Raw genomic sequence first — 21719 nt, 5'->3', positions numbered from 1 at the left:
TTTGTGTAATGCTGTATCCAACTGTTAGTGTGACTTGTGGCTGTAAGTGAGATATAAGACCTGCTTCAGGATGAAATGATTTTCCTTGTGAAATATGGACAGAGTCCATGACCTACTCAGACAGCTCTCTTATTGAGACAAAATGCTGCTTCTAGTGATGTGGTGCCCAAAGGGGGCCACATGTCCTCCCATGGCTCATACAGTTTGTCTCAACTGCAAGTAATCTTGTTTCTTATGTGGCTCACTTTTTGGCTCGATATCCTCCTACATGTAAGACCCTGTGGTACTGTACCTAGTCCATCTCACAGCACAGGAGAACAAATGCCACTCCTTTGTTTTTCTGGGCTACTGTTGATGCAGAGGCTGACTTTGATCCGGCTCATTAAAACCCAGTTAATGTTTGCGCTGATGGCTCCGTAGAGACAGCTGGAGAGACAAGCCAGTGTTATTCCTGCCTCTGATGAAGCGTCAGCTGAAAGCCTTTATGGCCTACAGATGGAGGAAAATTCTCCAATAATACAATATCCTGCTCTGACATAATTTATTTACATGCAAAAATTCCAAATGTACCATTGTAAGTGTGAAATGCCTTGTACAGCATGCGGGTACACACGGGTGTGTGTGTGTGTGCATGTGTAAGAGAGACTTTGTGTACATGTTTTTTGGTTTTGTTGACAGCAAAAAGACATCTGGAATTTAGGAATTAAACTGTTTTTGAGAAACTGCATTCAGACAATATCTGTTTTATATTCACGTGTTCTGTCAGTAACTCAACCCCTCTTTTTGAATGAGAGTGTTCTAACATTTGGATTCAATGATCTGTGTTTTCAATCAGCCATGTTCTCCCTCACAGCTGCAGAGAAAATCCATTCTACACGCCATTGCAGATACAGACACAAAGAAGGTCTGCAAAACAAGAGACACTGGTGTATTTCTTTCTTTATGAGAGTAAATATGACATTTCTGGTACAGAGGTGCTGCATGAATTTCAAGTGAGAGCGCTGGAAAAGATATCCTGCCACCACCTTTGTTGTTGTGGCTCTAGAGACTATAGAGAGGTGTTCTTTGAGTGTTAAGGTCAGATAAGTGGTGTATGGCCGTCCCAAAGGAGAGGGCAGACGTCAGGAGGTTCCAGATGATGCAAAAATCTGTGCACATTAGTCTTGAGAATGTGACCTTTTCATTAGCTGCTAACATAAATTTAATTTTCACTCTGCTGATCTAAATGATAGCTATGTCTGCCGTGACTGCTTCAACATGTAGTAGATCACAGAATTTGAGCACGCCATGTCACATCATCGGTGTCACCATTTAATAAGTCAAGAATGTATTTCATTATGCCAACTGGAATGAGTTTTAGACTGAAATTGTGACCTCTTTGCGCAGGTGTAAAGGGGCCTCTCATTATGGGCTCTCAGCAGACAGAAAACGACGCTCGCAGGAGGGGGAATGCACCGACAGCACATCAGAACTCACAATCGCCACTCTTCCAAATGATGGCCCCACCTCTGCCGCCGTGGCCCTCCTGTCAGACGAGCCTGGTCTGGTCAACCCCGCCTTCGACCCCAGCCTGGAGGACAACAGCCAGTCAGGCAGCACCACCAGCCTGGCTGCCCGCAGCGGCAGCAAGAAGAGTGAGTGTGAGTGAACGAGCAAACGGATGTTTGCGTGCTTGTGTGTGGTGGTGTTCAGTCCTGCATGACGTTAACCCGAAGTCTCCTGACAGGGGAGAGAGAGAGAGCGATAAAGAGTGTGTGTTTGGCCAAAATGAAAGGTTAAAACTCAATAAACAGTAGAGAGCCTTCTAGTCTGTTAGTATCCTAGTAAAAGGTACATGCCACTGATCTATATTCAAACATACATTTATACCTGCAGACTCACGGCATACTGTATATCACTACTGTATATACCGGCCATTCGCTCAACCTCAAATACAGTCTTTATTCTCCCTAATGGTTTCTGATAGAAATCCTATCAGCTAATTAGCTCGACTGCCTTGTTTTTTTTTCACCAATCCATAAAACTCTCTTTGTGGAAAACGAAAGAGAAACAAAGAGGAAGTCGCATTATGCAGTGAAGGAGAAATAGAAGTAGAGGTAGGTTAAATATAGCCAAGGCAAGTGTGTGTTAATGCCCAGTGACATCGAACTACTGTAAAATGCAGTCACGAGTGTTCCTCTCTGCCTTTCTATCCCTCTCCCCACCTCCTAGCGTGAGCATACAGGAAGTGGGGACACCAAATGACACTGCACCAGCACTTTAGGCCGGGCCAACTGAGTGTCTACCACCACAAGCTCCGCTACTGCCGAACAAGCTGTCAGCTCCAGAAGCGGCCGGCGCTTTTAAAGAATAATGTGGCTGTCAGGAGCTCTTGCATCTCCCCAGGCCCGCAGAAAGTGGGAGGGGTGCTGCAGAGACACTCTGTCCCATGCTCAGTGCAGCCAGGTTGGGGCTGCTACCTCTCCACTGCAGCCTCTCTATCTTTTTCTAAAAAGAGCAAAGTACTAGAGACAAGAGTCTCTCTGGGAGGGCTTCTTTTGGACATGGTCACTATGTGTCACCATGTGTTACATCACTGATGCAGTTATGCAACCATGTAACTATACTCAGCACAGATTCAGTTTACTAATTAACGAGTAACCAGTTGTAAACAGCTCATTAAAAGATGCATTATTTGGGCTTGTTCAAAGTTGTTCGACAAACAAGTAAATGTTCTCATAAAATGTTTGTAAGACTTAAAACCTGGTATTGACTTTTTGAAGTGGATCAGCTATGTCATGTCAAACCATGTCATACCATATGACAAATCGAAATTCAATTTCATTATGAAATTCCCATGATTCCACAGTCAGTAACAGATTTTACACTTGGAAAAAGACTGGCCTCTGGTGTTCGACGACATCCATTAGCAGTTAAGTATAATGAATTATAGTGGCTGTCATCATCCAACAGAAGTACCTTTAACACAATACTCTGCTATCAGAACCACGGTGCACTGCTTTATCATCTGGTAAGTCTTTTAACTGATGTGTATACTGTCTTTAAACTGGATCTCCTCATCATCATGTAGGTATTTCACCTACTTGTTGTTTCTCACAGCAACACAACAACACAGATCTGAAACAGTCAATAAGCTCTCAGGAGGCATTTCATTGGCTGTGAGGAGGCAGCTTTCAGACATGTCCGGGCATGTTGAGGGTGAGGCCTATATAATATAAAGTCACTCTCTCTTTCTCCTTTGTCTTCTTTGCAGTCAGAAATTTTGACCGTTCCTCTGTGAGGAGCCGCTCCTTCAGGAGGTTGAACCGGGCATTCAGTGTCCTGCGGAGGACCAAGAGTGGCACTGCAGTGAGCAATGAGTCGTCTGAGGAGAGAGACAATGCCAGGAATTCCAATGTGCCACAAGAAGGTATGGATGGGAAGGGCTTATTATGCATGTGTGTGTGCGCGCGCGCACGTGTGTGTGTCTCTTGGTTCTTCTCTGCATATGTTTTTATGCTTACATTGTGTCTTCATTGTATGATGCCATTGCTGTGTCTGCAATTAAGGATTTTTTTTATACACAAGGGGGCTCGATGTCTGTGCGTCTTTCCAAATGGATGTCTTTGTGATGTTCCCTCTGCTTTGGTGAATATGGTGACACTGCTAGGAGTCCACAGAGTAACAGTAGCATATGTTTTTTTGATAATTCAGCTGTACATTGCATAAGCCCACTGGTGCATCACGAGAAATAGATCAGGAGGGAGAATGGCAGCCTGAGGCAATGTGGACAGTGCTAGGTTACCAGAGTTCACTGGGGACAAAGCTGATGACGTACTGTCTTCTTTCTCCACCTTCTAGTCTTCACCTTCTCCCCTCCTTCTCCAGCCAATACCGTCAGTTTCAACAGGTTTGCACCAACTAGATGGAGTAGTCTCCAGGGAGAGTAGTGTTCTTGTATGGTCGATCCATAAGATGTTATAGGGTAAAGAAAAAGTGCTGTACAGATATGTAATATAATATCCACACATCCAAACCCTGATGGTTTAGGAAATACAGTCCACAAGAAAGCATAATGTTGAAGTTGAACTGCAGTGTGATGGGCAGAGGAGAAGGAATGTGCTTTTACATAAGAATGAAGGATGACGAATGATCTGGGACTAGATTATTCTCTGAGGCCATCACAGAAAAAGCTATGTGAATAGATTAAATATTCATTGCCGCTGCTGCTGGTGGGTCAAAGACAGACAGAGAGAATGAGGTTCTAAGTACATTTAGATCCATAGACAACAAATTTAGAGCAGATACAGATACACCAATACAAACAAAGGTGTAATAATGTCCCTATGGAAAGAATGAAGAAAAATAGAGGTTGAAGGGGAAGCAATAGAGAGATAGAAGGCTTACATAATAGTTGCAGGTCTCAGTGTTAATATGCTCTGCACCCTTCAAGCAATTGGCTGCAATAAAGACAGAATATTGACTTTGGAATAGAGAATGTGCAGCGTGAGTAGAAGGAGCCTCTGGGATGATGGCGCTGGAGATGTACAGGGCAACAGCCTGCTGAGAAATAAAGAGAGAGGCATATTTTATAACCAAAGCAAAAAAAATAAGATGGGAAATACATCTTTGCTGGCTGAGGCTGTTAGCCAAAGCAGTCACAAAATATCCTCACCCACTTCCACATGTTCCTGTTTAGGATGTATCCTTCTGCTGTTCAGTGGAATTTACCACTGGGCATATGTGGACCATACAGTAGAATGGAAGTTTCACAATCTGATTTGTATGCATAGAAATCATGCACATTAGTCAAATAAATTTCTTCATTTATTATTATGGCAGAATGCTGTATATTGGTTGAGTAGATTCCTGAGTGTTGATACAAAAAACACACAGTAAAACGGCTAAAGTTAAGACGAAATTAAAAATGACAATTTTTCGATATATGTTTTTGGCAGTGCACGTATCCTCACTTTTCTAAACATCCCCACCCAAGTAATAACTTTGTGGAAATTTGAAATTAAGGGTTTTCCCAAGCATACTTGGTACAGATGTATGTGACTAATGATGCAAACATTGCTCAGGATAATCAGCCAAGAAAATTTTCCCTCTTGGCTTGTACAAGTTTGTTTTAGTAACCTGAGGGAGTAGATACAGCTGGTTCCACTGCTGAACCGCTCCACAACAGTCTACCGCTCTTTCTTTCTCTATGCAACTTTCTTTTACACCAGAACAGTCTCTCTTTCTCCCACCTTCTCTCCTGTTTTATTTGGCTTTGTCTCAATTTTTTTTTGTCATCATACAGTAGAGTAGAATGAAACTCTCAAATGAATGAAATGTGAAAAAATGCCTTTTTCCTCCTCCCCATTATTTCCTTTAGTGCTGGCTCTTCCTCAGCTCCATCACCTGATCCCTGATGGTGAAGTTACCAGTATTAAGATCACACGGGTGGATCCCTCCGACCCACTGGCCATCAGCATTGTTGGCGGCAATGAGACCCCATTGGTTCGCATCCTCATCCAGGATATCTACAGAGAAGGGGTGATTGCTCGGGATGGACGCTTGCTGCCTGGGGACATGATCCTGAAGGTATCACAGAAACAGCTACAGTAGCATCCAGTGTCAATGAGGTGTGATCAAATTTCTAATTTCCATCTCTGCTGCTCTCTAAGGTAAATGGCATCGACATCAGCAATGTTCCACACTGCTATGCTGTGGCAACCCTCAAGCAGCCCTGCCAACTCCTTAGGCTGACCGTGCTCAGAGAACAGCGTCATCATTACCGCTCACATTCGCATGGGCACCCGCATGGGTACGGCCATGATGCCGCAGGGGGCCACCTGTCTCACGGCCTACACCACCATCCACTGAGGGATGACAGCATCCATGTGGTCCTGAATAAAAGCACTCCAGAGGAACAGCTGGGCATTAAACTAGTGAGGCGGCCGGAGGAGCATGGAGTCTATATTTTTCATCTGCTGGAGGGAGGCCTGGCAGCACGTGATGCACAGTTGTGTGTTGGCGACCGTGTGCTTGCCATCAATGGGCATGATTTACGTTACGGCGCACCAGAACATGCTGCTCTGCTTATCCAGGTTAGTCATAAGTACACGAGACAAACTCCAAGGGCTTTCATTAAAAACACAGGCTTGATAAGGCAACAGGTCTTATCACTTTATGGAAAGTCCATAGTTGCGACAGGGAAATTAGTCCACATGTTCTTACAGCCTTTAACAACTGTGTTCTGTTCTTACCTCATATCCCTGAGGTATTAAAGATAATTGTGGTGATTCAGGCTAATTGTGTTATGCTATGCTGTTGTGTCTGCACTCACTGCAGTTAATAGCATTTAATTGTCGTGATTCCCTGATCAACTGGGCCATGGGGCTGCCTCTGGTTCCTGGTAGATGCCAGTCAATGGCAGTGTGTTTGTGGTTAATGGTAGTTAATTGCGGCATGTTTACGGCTGACTGTGCAGGGTCTCTGGGCCGAGAGTTCCTGTCTGAGCGGTCTGACTGGCTCTTCTGTGTCTCTGTGGAGCCAAGATGGTTTCTCAGAGCAGGCACTCAAGAACTGGCAGGGAAGAAATTAAATTAGTCCAATTAAGGCAATAATGGGCTGGACTGGCTAATTCAGGAGTCAGTTCTGCGCTGGGACAAGGACCAGGGTAAATCTCAAAGGAATGAGAGAAAAGGGAGAAGGAAGCAGTCAGTCAGTCTCTGTGTATATAAGACCACCAAATGTGACTGTGGAAATTACAGTAGCTGGACTGGCAGATAAGTGCTAGGACTTTAAATTGCAAAAAAGGCTGGTACTAGGTGGCAGTGAATTTAAAAATGAAACTTACCATAATTTCCTCTGCAAATGTTTACATTTTGGTATTTGTATGAATCAAACTATTATAGATGACGTGGCATTGTATTTAACACATGAGCGTTTTATCCATCTCGTCAGTTTTTTAAAACTGCAGTACATTGTCTCAGCTCACGTCTAAACTTTCTGTTCCCTAGGCGAGCGAGGAGCATGTCCACTTCATAGTTTCTCGTCAGATCTGCCTGCCCCATGATGGTCCCCCACCATATTCTCCAGTGGATATAGAACAATCATTGCTGGTGAGCAGCATGTACAGGCACATACACAGGAGAGAAGAAGTGATACACAGAGAAGAGCTTTGTTCCACCCTTCCTGTGATAAATATTCCCTTTCAGGTGGAAATGATGCATGGAGGTATTGTTCTCCCGTCAAAGCCAAACATGTCATTTAACAGTTCAGTGGCCAGCCCTCTTCTTTGTTTTTAACAAATACAAAATATCAATTCAGCCTATTGGAGAATCTTTGATTATAATCCCAAATTATTAAACATAGTAATAGTTTTTGTTCCAATTACTATCAGTTTAAATACTCTCTATTCTTTATTTATTTATTATTTATTTATTATTGTGAGTATAAATCTGCTGTATATACTTCAGTGTATTACTGTAGCATGTAGCATATTTGTATAAAATTCTGGTGTTAACAACATCAGTACAATTAGTAACTGCTGGCTATAGTTTCATGTTTATCAAACAGACATGAAAGGGATATTCATTTTCACATTTTACTTAAGGAAGAAAGTAACCAAAATGTGAAACTGTTCGTAAATAAATAGCAGCCTATCAATTACGTAGCTCACCACTGACTTGCTAGATGATTGACCTTAAACAAAACTGTCCCTGCTACTGTAGAAAATGCCCAAATTGAAAACTATTCCAAAATTCATACTACTCTCAATGTGCAGCTTACTCAACCAATAGTATATTGTGTACTGCAGGTGGGCCTCAAGTGCAGACAGTGTTCAGATGGTGCTGTGCACTGTCACACACACAGTGATCTGCTGTAAACGTAACAGAAATGTGCACATTAGCAAATGCAGCACATTAGCAAACAGCGCAAGCTACATCCCATCAACCTCAATGTGTCCATCTGTTATTCATTACTACTTCACTCCCCCCTGCACTCCCCCATCTGACTCACAAACACGCTCACCATAAATAATATCTCACTCACTTTGTCCCACCCACAGCTTTGTTCACCAGTATCAAATAGCACATTATGGAGTCTATGAATAAATCTCTCTATATTGAACAAGAACACGGATTTTGACCTGCCTGATGTCCCATACTAAAGTAACCACCATTACCAGTTATGCTAATAAGGTCATCTATTAATTAGCAACTATATCTATGTCTTACCATTAAGGTCCTATCGCAGGTCCCACAGAAAACAGTCCTCATTATTATGCAAATGTGCTACTCCAAAGTCAAATTAGATTACTTAGTCTATAGAAGGTGCCCTTGGTGTAACAATTAAGTTCATATCATGTTTGGTCTTGAGGCATTGTGTGTGGTAAGAATCTAGATACACAAAGAAAGACACAAGGTCAACATCAATTATCAATGTGCTGCAAGTTTTTATGTCCACTACCATGGGAGTGGGACATAAAAACTGAATACGACATAAGGGCAGAATAAACCAACCCTGTTGCTTTAAAAATTAGGCATTTCCATGTATTTTTAATCAACCTCCATCTTTAACTACTCCCTCTTTCTCATTTTTGCATCTCCTGTGAAGGACTCTTGTCAGAAGCCTGCATGCTACGAGAAGACAGTTACTCTGACCAAGGAGCCATATGACTCCCTGGGTATGACTGTGGCGGGGGGCATGTCCAGCCGGGGGTGGGACCTCCCCATCTATGTCACAAATGTGGACCCTGATGGAGTAGTGGGCCAAGAAGGCTCCATCCGCAAAGGTGAAATGACTTATTAATAAACGTACTGATTTCTCTTTCCTATATAAACACTTGCAATGTTGAAATCATCAGGATATTATTCACAACTTTAGTACAAGAAATGTCATGTTCAGTGCTTTAGTGCGAAGACTCAGGTTTCATTATGATGGTTATTCATCCAGCAGAAAACTCAGGGGTGCTACTGTGGTTCAGTGCTTCATCAATTGGCTCCGACACGTTCAAACAAAAACACAAACAAACATTAGCATAGAAGTGCTCTGGACTTACTGTGCTCCTGATAAGAAATTGTGCACTACCTAATTAAATGCTATATCAAATCAGCCAACTCTGAAATGGAGCAAAACATGGAGTGGCATGCAAATAACTGCATGTAACAGCAGCAGTCTTAATATCCTATAATGCATTTGAAGGCAGTGGAGTGAGTGATTTGAGTCCTAACTGCTGATTCCAGCATGTCCATCTTAAAGCATTGCTATATTAGGCCTGCCATTACACTCAACCCACTCTCCCCCTGATGGCCGGAGGCTCTGTTCATGAGCGAGTGAAAGGAATGCTGTGATGGAGAACAGCCATCTAATACAGACTTATTAGAAAGAGAAGTATATCGAGTCTGTTTATCCAGTGCATGGTTCAATGTGCGCATTACTGTATTCATATGGGACATGGATGGAGCAGCTGTCTGTTTGTGTGGTTATGAAACCTGTCTGTGCATTTTAATAGAGTATTTATTTGTATATGTGCAGGCCAAACATGTCCTTTGAGCTGCTGCTTACTAGCAAGCTGGACCTTGCCGTCTATTTTTCTTTGCACCTCTTTCATCACCAAGAGTCTTTTTAAAGCACAGGTGGCGCTTGGGTTCAATGCTTTTGTGTTTAAGCGGGGGAGGTTGTTGAATATTAAACAGGCAGATGATGAGTCCCTGTTCTGTGAGGTCTTTTGAAAAAATATTATCAGGGCAGCAACCCTGGGTGGATGATGAGCTGTGGTGTCCACTTCGTCCCCACCAGGTGACATCTTGCTAAGCGTGAATGGGGTGGATTTGACGGGGGTGACACGAGGCGAAGCCGTGGCCAACTTGAAGAACACCTCCTCTCCTGTTGTGCTCAAGGTCTTAGAGATGCGGTCCCCCGAAGAAAGCCTGCAAGAGACCATGTTGCCACCTTGTCTCACATCCTCACCTACAGATATCACCAAGAGCCCACTGCCCAATGACGATTACTCCCCACTGTGGGTGTCATGGCTGCAGCTACCCAGGTGAGCACCCCCTGGTGTCCCTATATCTACTCCATAAATACTTTTGCACTTTTTCTACTACCTCTCCTACCCAGTATAATTTACGCCACTCACCTCACACTGGTCCCTCTGACCTCTGCCAGCTGGTGCCAAATGAAATTCTGACAGTAAGCTGCGAGAGAATGCTCATTATACTTTCTGAACTAACTTTTCAGTTTAAATATTCACCACTGTTACCTCCTCTGGGAACTGAGAATAAAAAACTTTGTCAGATTGTAGCATATAAATTTCTCTTACTACAACAGGTTGTCAGGGAGACATTGGTGCATTTCTGCTTAAAGTGGAATAAGAAAATGTGTTTTTTTTCTCAAACAGTAAATTGATTAGGAGTCAAAACTAACTACTAACCACCATGGGACTGTGGTCTAGAGCAGCAGTGCAGCTAAAAGAATCTCAATGCAATTTTTACTCAGCTCTCGGCTTTTGTAAGGGACTGATATAGGAATCCCACTGTTCATATAGCTTGATGTCTCATGGGGGAAAAGTCACACCGTGTTCAAAGGATTGCTGGGGTTGCCTTTGTCTTCTGTGCAGAGCTGGTTTCAGCAATTTATCTTGTGCACACATACCTATAATGTGTGCAGATATACAGAAAATACTGTAATTGAAAGATGCAACTGAGAGATTTGTGTTTCTAATCTCCCTCTTGGTTTATGCAGGCATCTCTACTGCTGCAAAGACATTGTACTGCGACGGAGTACTTCGGGCAGCTTAGGCTTCAGTATCGTGGGAGGTCAGGAGGAGGTCAACTGCAATCAATCCTTTTTTATTCGCTCAATTGTAGAGGGGACGCCAGCATACAACGATGGCAGGATAAGGTATTCAGCCTATGTATATATCATTTAATTCTCCCCTTATATTTACCAAGCAGTTGCTTATGAGTTCAGCACATTTAAGGCATGTAAGCAGTAGTTGTTCAATGCATGTTTGTCACGGGCCGTTTCTGTGCAGATGTGGGGACATACTGCTTGAGGTGAATGGAAAAAGCACCTGGGGGATGACCCACACAGCGTTGGTGCGCCTTCTAAAGGAGCTTCGGGGCAAAATCACCCTGACCATCGTGTCATGGCCGGGCAGCCTGCTGTAGCAGAGTCCCAAGTCATCCAGCGCTGCTTTCAGTGGCACTGACCAGGGAATGTGAAAGGCATATCTTTAGACTGGCTGACCACCCTAAGCTTGCTGTGTGGAAGAAGCTTAGAATAGTGCTGTAGCTGTATGGATATCTCACTTCTGTTGGACAGCTGAGAGTTTGCCAGAAGTTTGAAGAGGGACAAACAAAAGACTGGATCATTACCAGAGGTTAACTTGCCCCTCTGAGTATGCTGAACTGGGAGGATTCACAGACTGAGCCACTTCTAAGTTGTTGGGAGGTATGTGTTTGGAGGAGACGGTCATTCTCTGGCACAGCAACCAGTAAGTGGAGTGGGTGAATCAAGAGGAGACACAACACGTTGCCAATTCCAGTAGTTATATATTAGGATATGCATTAAGTTGGACTCACATTTCTTTACTGTAAATGTTGGGTGTGTCTAAAAAGTATTGATCCAAGCTCTTGTAATACATTTCTTTTTGTTTGTTTGTGGTATGGCCTTTAAACATAGGCTCCATTCTGTTTGTACTGACAGTGGTTGTCATCTTCATCTGTTGACCTGAGCACACATTGCCAAGTAGTTTTCTGTGTTGAGGTTTTATTCTTTTATTTCAGAAGCTATGAATAAATTATCAAACCACTGGCAAGAAGAATATATCACAAAGTAAAGGATAAATGTGTTCATAACATGTAAAAAAAATATTTAAGGTGACATTGTGGAGGCCTTACTAATTTTCTTACTTTTAAGAAAAAAACTGACTGGTTTCTGTGTGTCAGTAGATGGTCTGGGGTCTGTCTACTGTGGTTCTATGTGTCACACTTTGGCCTGTGTAGTATATCTGATGGTTCATTTGGTTAAATGGTCAATAAAGTAATTGAAAAGCAGTTGTGTGAGAAGACTCCTACTTGAAAGCCTCGCTTCCGCTCAGTAACAACAACAACAAAGCTGATGCAACTTAACTATTTGGTATACAATACATGCAATAACATTAAACTGACTTTTTCTGATGCAACATACTGTAAGTCATACTGTAAGATGCCACAGGGCAGTTCTTCTCATTAAATACACTGGAATAGACTGAAAGTCAATCAGATTTGATTTTCCTCATTGTCAGGGCAGAGCATCTTATTGGTCCTTGTCCCTCCCTCCCTTTCTTTTCCTATCTTCACCATCATCTTTCCTACTCCTTCTGCTGCTGCTGCTGCTGCTGTGGGGAAACATGGATGACAAATAATTAAACAACTCTATTTTCTTTTTTAATATCTGAGTTTGGTTTCCTCCTTAACCTGCATGATGATTTTTGCCGTCCTTCACTCGTACGCCTCCTGTCTCTGTGCCATTCTTGTTCTCCACTGTCCCTCTGAAAATTGTGGGTTCTGTTCCCTCGCTCTGCAGTTTGCCTGTATCTCATTCGTTTCTCTCCACTGAAAAATTCCATACACACATATTTTTTTAATTTGCTATTGTTAAAACCAGATGCATGTTTTCATTGGGACACTATAGGGAATACAGTTCATTGCTGTCCTTTGTTTCCCTTCTCCACGTAAAGAGAAGATAAGACAAAAGTCAGTGCCTGCCATTTGTAGGCATAGAATTTGAGCAACAATTAATTACTTTCTGATGAAGGAACATTTCTACTAGCTGATTGTGCATTAAAAATCACACTTTGTTGTTTAAAAAATCTTTGCTTTACTAGATTGCTATCATAGAAATGAGGGGATGTAAACTTTCAAACCAAACTGTACAAAGATGTCACTACGTCACTAAGTCAAATGTTAAATATTGGCTGGAATCGAACACTTACAAAAGTCAGAGTTCCAACTAAAGAATGCATAATGCAGTAAGTGATTGCTGTCCCAGGATTTATTTCAAACTTTTCACTGTGCATTTTTAATAATGTTTTGCCATATAAAAACAACAAAGCAACTTTTTTTATTATTTGGTTTTCAAAAGTGGAAATGAAATAAGCAAACATGCATATTTTATATTAGAAACATTATATATTATATATATTATATTAGAAAGTTTTAGAAAGTATTAGAAAGTTTAAATGCTTAAACTGCATTTAAACTAAAGACAAGACTGGTGACAGTTTATGCTTGGTAGCTGTCATGATAAATGACAACATGCTTTCTGGAACACAGGTATACCCCATCTGAAAAGTATGTGTATGTATACATGGCACACCAAAAATGAATAAATATGTAGACAGATGAATATGTCATACTGATACATCTCAGTCCTAAACACAGTTGAATGTGTGGCTTTCGCTACAGCGAAAGCTATAACAGGATTTACTGTGCCTAGTAGCAAAGCAAATTAAGAGGTTTTCGAGTGGTGCTCATCATTCTAACTACCACTCTAACATCTAAAGCCAACTTCAAGATCTAGAGCCGACTTCGTGGGTGGGATCTTAATGTGAATGTACTTCAGGTATATTTCCACATAGTAAGCAGTTAGATTCAGGCAATAATGTACATTTTTAAAAGGCTAGAAAAGAAAGACTTTTGGAGAAAAGCATAAAGAAAACAATCTCATGAGTCTCAAAGGCCCTGCTAGGTTGATTCCCAAAAGTCCCATGTTGCGACTGTGGTGCAGGAAGGTAGAGTGGTTGTCCACCAATCCCCACCAGTTGTTGGTTTGATACCCGCCTCCTCCGGTCAGATGTTGAAGTGTCCTTGAGCAAGACACTGAACCTCAACTTAGTTACTCTTACTCAGCTGTGTTGGCCAGCTGCATAGAAGCTCCCCCATCGGTGTGTGTGTGATTGTGAATGTGAATGGGTGAATAAGAAGCTGTGTAAAGCGCTTTAAGTGCCAAAAGGTAAAAAACCGCTATATAAGTGCAGACCATTTAATCAGTTATTTTAAATTTTGTATTTATTTAAATTTGCATTTAAGAAAAACATCTTGAGATATTGTCAGATTCACAGCACTTCTCCACTTGCCTGCATCTCCTTAATGAGGATTTCTCTTTTACAAGAACAACATCAGTAGGCTTTTTATGTGTTCTTGACTTTAGGACCTATGATGTATAAAATATAGTACTGCACCCCTAATGCAGACACTCTGTTCACACATGGCCAGAGTAATTATCATCATTCACTTGCTCAACACAGAAAGATGGTGCCTTAAGGGACATAGCTGTTGCAAGTACAAAGCTAAACACATTCAATATTTGGAGACAGCACTCGTGTTAGCAGCGGGGATTAGGACCCAAGGCCTACATTTGTTTCTGCTTAAAGCCATTAGCTCTAACAGAGAAATTGCTTTACACAGTGCAAAAACCAAAAACCGAGTCAAACACTTCCCAAGGAGACAGTATTAGTCGGACTAAATTAAACTGAAAAGCTCACCCACACGTCAAATATCAGTGCCAACAATTATGTTTATTTAGTGACTGGTCTTACAGTCATTTGGTGACTCGCTTAACAGTCATAATCAACAAACCTGTCGGGGTTGATAACCTTGGCAGCCAAAGTTGTCTGTGTCTTGAGTTGAATATGACTTGATAAATTGTGTACATGTTTTCCCACTAACCAAACGAGAGAAGTCTGTTAGAATAAACTGAATTCACTACAAATACAGTGAGTGAACTATTAGTGTGACTAGTGTCTTAACTGTTCTCTGTGATCCTCATTTGAATTGTTTGGACAGGTACAGGATAGTTCAATGTGCTCCCATTAAACTAAGGCTTACATCATTTGCGTATTGTGTCTCAAACAGTAACCAGATGAAACTGTTGTGGTGTCACCGTCAAAATTAAGTGCGTAATCATGAAAGAAGTGATTCTCTCTAGTAAGCCTGAAAGTTTCTGTGATGCCAAAGTTTCATACTCCATATTGCAACCACCTGGATTTGTCATAAAGTTGTTTTTTTTATCTTTTAAGATATTGTTTCATTAGGCCAAACATCCAAAGTAATCCCATTAAATCAAAATATTCAAATGGAACACCAATGCCAATCAGTTTGCTTCAGATAGAACAAACTCTTTAGAAGCAGTTATTTATATAGGGGGTGAAAAATCAAACTAAATTGGGGTCTCAGGGCAATCAAAACCTATAAAAGAAAGTAAGTGGAAACTGTAGATAAGTGTGTAAGAAACAAAAATGTGCTTTGTATAAGATAACCAATGTACAGTCCCCTTCGGATGTGAGCTTTAAAAAGCGAGCAAGTGTGTTGGCTGTAGAAATGTAGAAAAATGAATGCATATAAAACTGACAGAAAGAGATTCTGTATCTTTAAGAGTAAAGACAGACAGTAGATTTGAATGAATGGAAACACAGAATGAACTTACTGAAATTGATTAGGTAGTGATGCAAAGACTGACACTGAGTTAAATGTAAGAATAGGAAAGACAAAAAACCTTGTTTTCTATAGTGCTAAAAAAGTTTGGCGGAGGGAAAATGAAAACAGATGCAGAGAGAATAGTGCAAAGGTTCCAAGTCTGACCCTGAAGCCAGGATAAATGTGACAAAAATAGATGAGGAAAATCATAAAAAAGGCAGGTAAATTATAACCTGCCTTCCTTTGATAAAGGAGTATGGCAATGTGGATCATGCCAGGCTTCCTAAATCTAAAGCCAAACCTGGGAGGGAGACGGGTTTGTTCCTTCAAATCACAAGGCTGCCATCAAAGTAGCACTGAGGAATATTCTTTCTTGAAACAACAGGCAACACTTGCAAAGCTTCGTAAAATGCTGTTCTCCAAATGTTTTTAGCTAAAGAAGGAAATAACTTCTAATGTGTATACATGCAAAAGAAATGAGGCGGTCACTGCTGACTGGTGGAAATTTGTTTTTGGCTGTAAAGGGTTATTGCTGTTTTGAATTAGCAATACCCTGATTTTGTTTTACTGCATTGTGTTACAGCTGCCTCCTTTCAATTATCAGTTCTTGTTCCATTCTCACACTCAGCTAAACCCTGCGTTAATACTAGAGGGGGGAAGGAACATTCACTGTACAGTACATCACTTATTTTGGTTGAATCATCGGCGAAACTAGTGTTCAGCTCCTGGAATCTATTAGTAGTAGTGGTAAATCCAAGGCATACGGTCAAAACCAGCCACAGCTGATAACCAGTAGCTGATGCATAGAGGGGGTGGGAGGGTCCTGCCACAGTCTGACACATGGGTTGCCGAGCACAGTCAAACTGAAAACAAAGGTGATAGCAACAAAGCTCCATGTGTCTCTCTGACACACGAAACCATCCACACACACACTCACACACAGATTAATAATGAACCCCTCCGGTTCCGATCTAAAAATAGTCCTGAATACAGTCATAAATCAGTGTAACAGAAAACATATGACCTAAACACGTGAGTGTGTGAGACATGCAGTGTGAAGCCTAGTCATGTGACCAGAATGTAGGACAACCGTGTCAACAAAGAGCAGAAGGTGTGAAAAGCATACACAGGACTCAGGGCCCTGGAAATAGTCCCCAGTGACTGTGACATCAAAACAAATGTATGATGTGAATACTCAGTTCTCTTGTGCATTCCTTCTGTGTCTGTCACACATATGCGATTCTGGTACAGTACTTCCTAACTTCTGCAGTTAGCCTACAGCTTTCCAGCTGTCCCAATGTCGCACTGCCTTCATTTCACCCTCAAGACTGTTCTGAGCACCACATACAAACCTGAATCCACAATGCATCCAGACAAACACAAGCAAAACAGCTCACTTTTTCTAGTAGAAATGCTGGAAACAGAAGAGTTTACAAGGATATTTCAACGGGACACAGAGCAGCAAGAGATACACCACTTTGTCTGTTTTGCTATTTTGCATTTTTGCTTATTTCCATGCTAGTTAATTAACACAACCTGACACAGGAATTAACTGGTGTCAATATATTTTTCGCAAACTTCAGCTGTACAATCGATAGCTATTTGTGGTGTTAACTACTGGGGGCAACAGACTGTCATGGTTTAATGCCTGCATCCCAACTCCAGAGCTGAGGCCAGTGACAAAAGTAACCCTGATACGTTCATGTTAATTAAAAAATGCTACATTATGCTAAATGTCACGCTCACATTTACATACTAAATAATCAGTTGAGGAGTATGCAAAGGGGATAAAAGATGAGCGTGTGTGTATTATAGCTGTTAGCTGTGTTAGTTGATAGAATTGAATAGACATCTAGCTACTGGTCAACTCTGAGTGTGCAAAGGACATCTAGGGCAGAATTTGGCTTGTGCATGCATGTGAGCATAAGTGTCTGAGTACACATACGGCCACACTCTGGCTGTCAGACTGTAGGGTAGTAGGGCACTATGTGAAATTTGGAGTGGAAGTTAGATTGGCTCTTATCATCCGTGAGCCACAGGGAGGAACAGCCCAGCACCATGCAGAGGAGCGTAAACTCAATTATTTCTTTGCAGTAGCTGGCAAATAAGTGAAGTATTCATTCATCTAGAATTTAAACTGGACCCTGGCCCATCTCACTGCACCAGAACAACTAAAATAGCTCTGCGTATGCTTGCAATAATTTCTCCTGGCCTTGCAATAGTCCTGATTTTTGTCAGAATAGTCGTACACTCTTTTGCAATAGTGTGCATATCTTCAGAATAGCAGGACATTTTCTCCCAACGGCCATATTATAGCATCAGCTGGAGATATTGGAAGACCAACTCAAACTCAGGGCACAACCCCCTTTTGCTATTGTATAGGGGAAAATGCTACATGCTAAGTAAGATACAGATACAGACTAAGTTATAAGTTATTCAGATAAATGTACAATTAGTTCAGTCCAGCTCAAAGAACCGATTTCCATTTAAAGCCCTATTTTCTGCTGTCCGTGTATTTTCAGTGCTTTGATGATTCACTACCACTTGAGGCAGTCAGCATAACCCCCAGTCTTACACAAACTGCCATCTCACACCACCAGTGTGTTGTCATGTAGAACTATTACCCACCATTTGTGCACTATTCTACAGTCATCTCTTGCCTCACCTGGCAAACAGATTCTTCTGCAGCTCTATGAGGCTCCTCCTCCCCTTCCTTTGTTCTGTTTTTGCTTTTCGTAAGTTTTCAGGCATTTAAACTTTTGCTTTTTGTGAACATGCAGTGTTTGTGTGTGTGTGTGTGTGTGTGTGTGTTAGTGTGTGTGTGTGTTTGTGTGTCTGTGTGTGTGTGTGTATGTATGTGGGGGTGGGGGGTTGGATAGGGACAGAGAGAGCGAGGAAGGCAGGCAGTGCCGTATTAAAGGCCAGAATAGAGTTAATGTCAGAACCAGAACAAACACACTACATGCTGTATCCAGGAGGACACAGCTGCTCAACAGACATTTACATTTATACATCCGAATGAAAAGAGGAAAGTGTGAAGGGAGTAGGCACAGTATGTCCTTGGTCAATATGATGTACAGTACACATGTGAAACAGACTTGAGGGTTATATATATCAGTATTTCCCACAGATACAATACAGGCAGGTCGCCAAATTCTATTTGGCGACCCATTTTTAATCTGTCCAAGAGAATGACAACATCTGCAATGAGTTAACCAGAGGATTATTTCTCCCTGCTCTACTATACCTGCAGACTACTTATTTGCAGCCTAATATGTCAAACAGCAGCTCAGAGCTCCTGTCAGTAAAGTTAATTCCATGATTTAAATCGATGACAGGATAAATGAAACTCTGCTGCCTGTGTCAAATATGTTGTATGTCTGTTATAGTGTCAATATCAGAGCGGGACATGTCACTTACAGTACAAGCATAACACAAAAAATCTGATCAGACTGAGAAATCAAGAGTCAGAATTGAGTATTAAGGACTGTAATGTAAATGTAGTTTTAGACCCACCGGTTGTGTGAAAAATAGCTCTCGGTTTCTCTGCTTCTGCCTCTTTTCCTGTTCTTATCATTGCCATGTTCTCTGGATCTGCCTCTTTCTGTGTCACCTTTTTTCTGCCATACGAAGGATTTGAAGGACTTGGAGGCTGTGGTCCGTGGGATTAAAGAAGACACACCTGAGAAAAAGCACAGAGCTTTTCTAGTCGGATGACTTGGGAAATATGTCAGCAATATGTCAGCAAGAATGTGTGTTGATGACACTGTTTACCCACAGAGGTAAATCTCACTAGAGGAATTATTATTATTACATTATTATTATTACCATTATTACGCATATTCAAGAATATCCAGGATCTTAGTATACAGTATAGGCCAAAGACAACTCAAGTAATTATAAAACAATATAAATCCTGGATTTAGACATTTTACCTGATGGAAATGGCTGATGTGAAGTTGAAGATGCTTTAAACTTTTTAGCATGTCCACTGAAAGGGAAAAGGAACAAACCTGGTGTCAATATGTCAATGTCAGCTCACACATTCAGTAATATCTCTACATGACCGCTAAAATAATATACAGAAAGAAGTACACTGCAAAGCTATACTTTAAATGGCTGTGTTACCGCTTTGTTAAAACAATGACTTAATGATGTTTTATTTTTTTTTACCCAATTCCATCCCATTTATGAACTTTCTTCATAACAATCAGTTCCTTTCAGATTAGACTAGACTACAGTCATTTATCTTAAATGTTTTAAGACATTTCTTTTAAGAAAGCTAAAAAGAGATGGGGGGAACAAACAAAGTTACAGATGAATCAATCAGTAAAAAAAGAAGTGGACTGTCTGCAACATGATCAAAGCCCTTTTTCAAATGCACAGCTGTATTTTCCAAGTGTTTGAAGTGACTGGCTCATTGTCAAGACACAGTGTGAGCTCGCCAACCCATGAAGAGCGGATGGAGGGCATATAACTGATACTATCTGGATCTTCAGCTTGTCCACGTGGCTTGGACCTGCACCCGCTTCCAATTGAAAACTTCCGACTGGACTGAAAGGGAACTGGGTGTGTGTGAATCACATCCAATGGTACTGCTTTGCACCAGGTGTGATTCCAAAAACACTGTGCCATAAATCCTGCGGTGAGCAGATCTATCATACCCCGTGCTCTGTCAGCACTGGCCTGGCCAGTTTTCTTTCTCTACACTTTTTATTATGGTCTTACAGAGGCGCAGAGCTGGAGAGAGCCTTGTTTGTGAATGGAGATAGAATGAGTTAATGGAGATGTGAGTCCGGGTGAGTGAGCATGTGGTTGTTGGCAGGGCCCTAACAGGATGATAATAACTGTATGCTTAATGGTTCATCAGAGCACTTTACACTACTCAGTGCTCACACCTTGTGTTCTCTGGGTTTCATTAACATAAACACACTTGGCTCTAATATCATCTGAAATGCAACATAATTGCCTTTAACAGTTTGACATATCCATGAATGAGCAGCTCTATAACCATAAATCACTGAACCAATTTTTTATATACTGCGTTACAAGTACCTTGGGATCCCACAGGCAAATGGTAACCATAAAGAGGCAGCAAGGAAAGCAGCTGCTACCAAGTACCTACAGCGAGTAAGGCAACTCCTGAGAAGTCAGCTGAATGGGAAGAACAAACTCCGGCAGATAAACACCTACATCATCCCAGTCATCAGGTACATCGCTGGCATAATAAGCTGGCCAAAAGAGGACATAGAGGCCGGTGAGGATTAGTTGTCATCAGAGCCACTATTCAGATGAAACAAAAAATACCCATGAATACATCTGATAGATGGCCCCAAATGATGACGTGCTGAGTGAATACCTCAGGCAGCAGAAACTACAGGAGCAAAGAAATGAAGAACAGGAACCGTCATGGAAGGATAAACCCCTGCACGGTATGTAACAACATCAGATAGAAGAACTGGCTGATATCAAAAACTCCTACTAGTAGCTGGATAAAGCTGGACTGAAAGACAGCACAGAGGCACTAATCCTAGCAGCACAGGAGCAGAGCACAGCTCTGAGCAGAGCAGAGCTCTTAGCACAAGATCTATAGAGGCTGGGGTCTACCAATCCAGGCAGGACTCTGGGGCAGGCTTTGCAAAAATGCCCCTGGGATAATACAGCACATAACAGCAGGGTGCAAAATGCTATCTAGCAGGCCATGCATGGAACGCCACAACTAACTAACTAGCACAGCGTACAGAAACATCTGTGCCAAGTACAGCCTGGAAGTTCCAAAGTCAAAATGTTGTTGAGAATGACTGTGGGAATGTGGGACTTCCAGATACAGACTGACAAACGGGTAATGGCCAACCAACCGCACATAGTAGTACTGGACAAACAGAACAGTGTGGGCTTTGACCCCCAAACTGGGATTGTGGCTCCAGTAGATTCTAGGAAGAACATCTGAGATCTCTGTCCAGAAGAGTGAAGTCCTAGGAATAGCTAAGAAACTGCGCAAGACCCTCAACCTCCCAGGCCTCTGGTAGAGGACCCGAGCTTGAAGAAAGATCGCTGTAATAGACCCCTGAAGTAGGGGTGTGTGGGGAAATACAGTATATGGCCATATACTCTATATATATGCCATTGAGTTTAGCTCATTCAGATATACAGTACAACAAAGACCAAATAAATCTAATTACACAGCTGAAAGAGCAATATTATAATCAGCTCAAGTTTAAATATGTTTTGGTTTGTCATTGTATCCAGGTCTGTGCAAGAACTACTAAAGAACTAAGCCTT

General features: G+C 41.7%; 1 protein-coding gene and 1 long non-coding RNA gene across 5 annotated transcripts in view; one reads left to right on the top strand and one right to left on the bottom strand.

The window, feature by feature from the left end:
* Positions 1–12035, top strand: part of lnx1 (ligand of numb-protein X 1) — a 31342-nt gene extending 19307 nt beyond the window's left edge. For 2 of the 4 annotated variants that reach the window (XM_067513677.1, XM_067513679.1), the window contains 9 exons: positions 1387–1640; positions 3254–3409; positions 5360–5568; positions 5652–6074; positions 6990–7091; positions 8590–8767; positions 9775–10021; positions 10720–10878; positions 11012–12035. In XM_067513677.1, coding sequence (XP_067369778.1) covers positions 1387–1640; positions 3254–3409; positions 5360–5568; positions 5652–6074; positions 6990–7091; positions 8590–8767; positions 9775–10021; positions 10720–10878; positions 11012–11147 — 1864 coding nt within the window. In that variant the 3' untranslated portion in view covers positions 11148–12035. The remainder of the gene's footprint in view (positions 1–1386; positions 1641–3253; positions 3410–5359; positions 5569–5651; positions 6075–6989; positions 7092–8589; positions 8768–9774; positions 10022–10719; positions 10879–11011) is intronic. The other 2 variants (XM_067513678.1, XM_067513681.1) reach the window with 1 other exon arrangement.
* On the bottom strand, positions 1633–19446 carry LOC137131862 (uncharacterized). The gene is made up of 3 exons (XR_010915048.1): positions 19373–19446; positions 18954–19119; positions 1633–1719 (listed from the first exon to the last, which is right to left on the bottom strand). It is a non-coding gene; the product is annotated as an uncharacterized lncRNA (long non-coding RNA).
* Between the last annotated feature and the right edge of the window lie 2273 nt (positions 19447–21719).

Source organism: Channa argus, chromosome 8, assembly GCF_033026475.1.
Source record: "Channa argus isolate prfri chromosome 8, Channa argus male v1.0, whole genome shotgun sequence".
Taxonomy (NCBI): Eukaryota; Metazoa; Chordata; class Actinopteri; order Anabantiformes; family Channidae; genus Channa; species Channa argus.
Note: the sequence above shows the minus strand (reverse complement) of the source record. Positions and strands in the feature narration are given on the sequence as shown.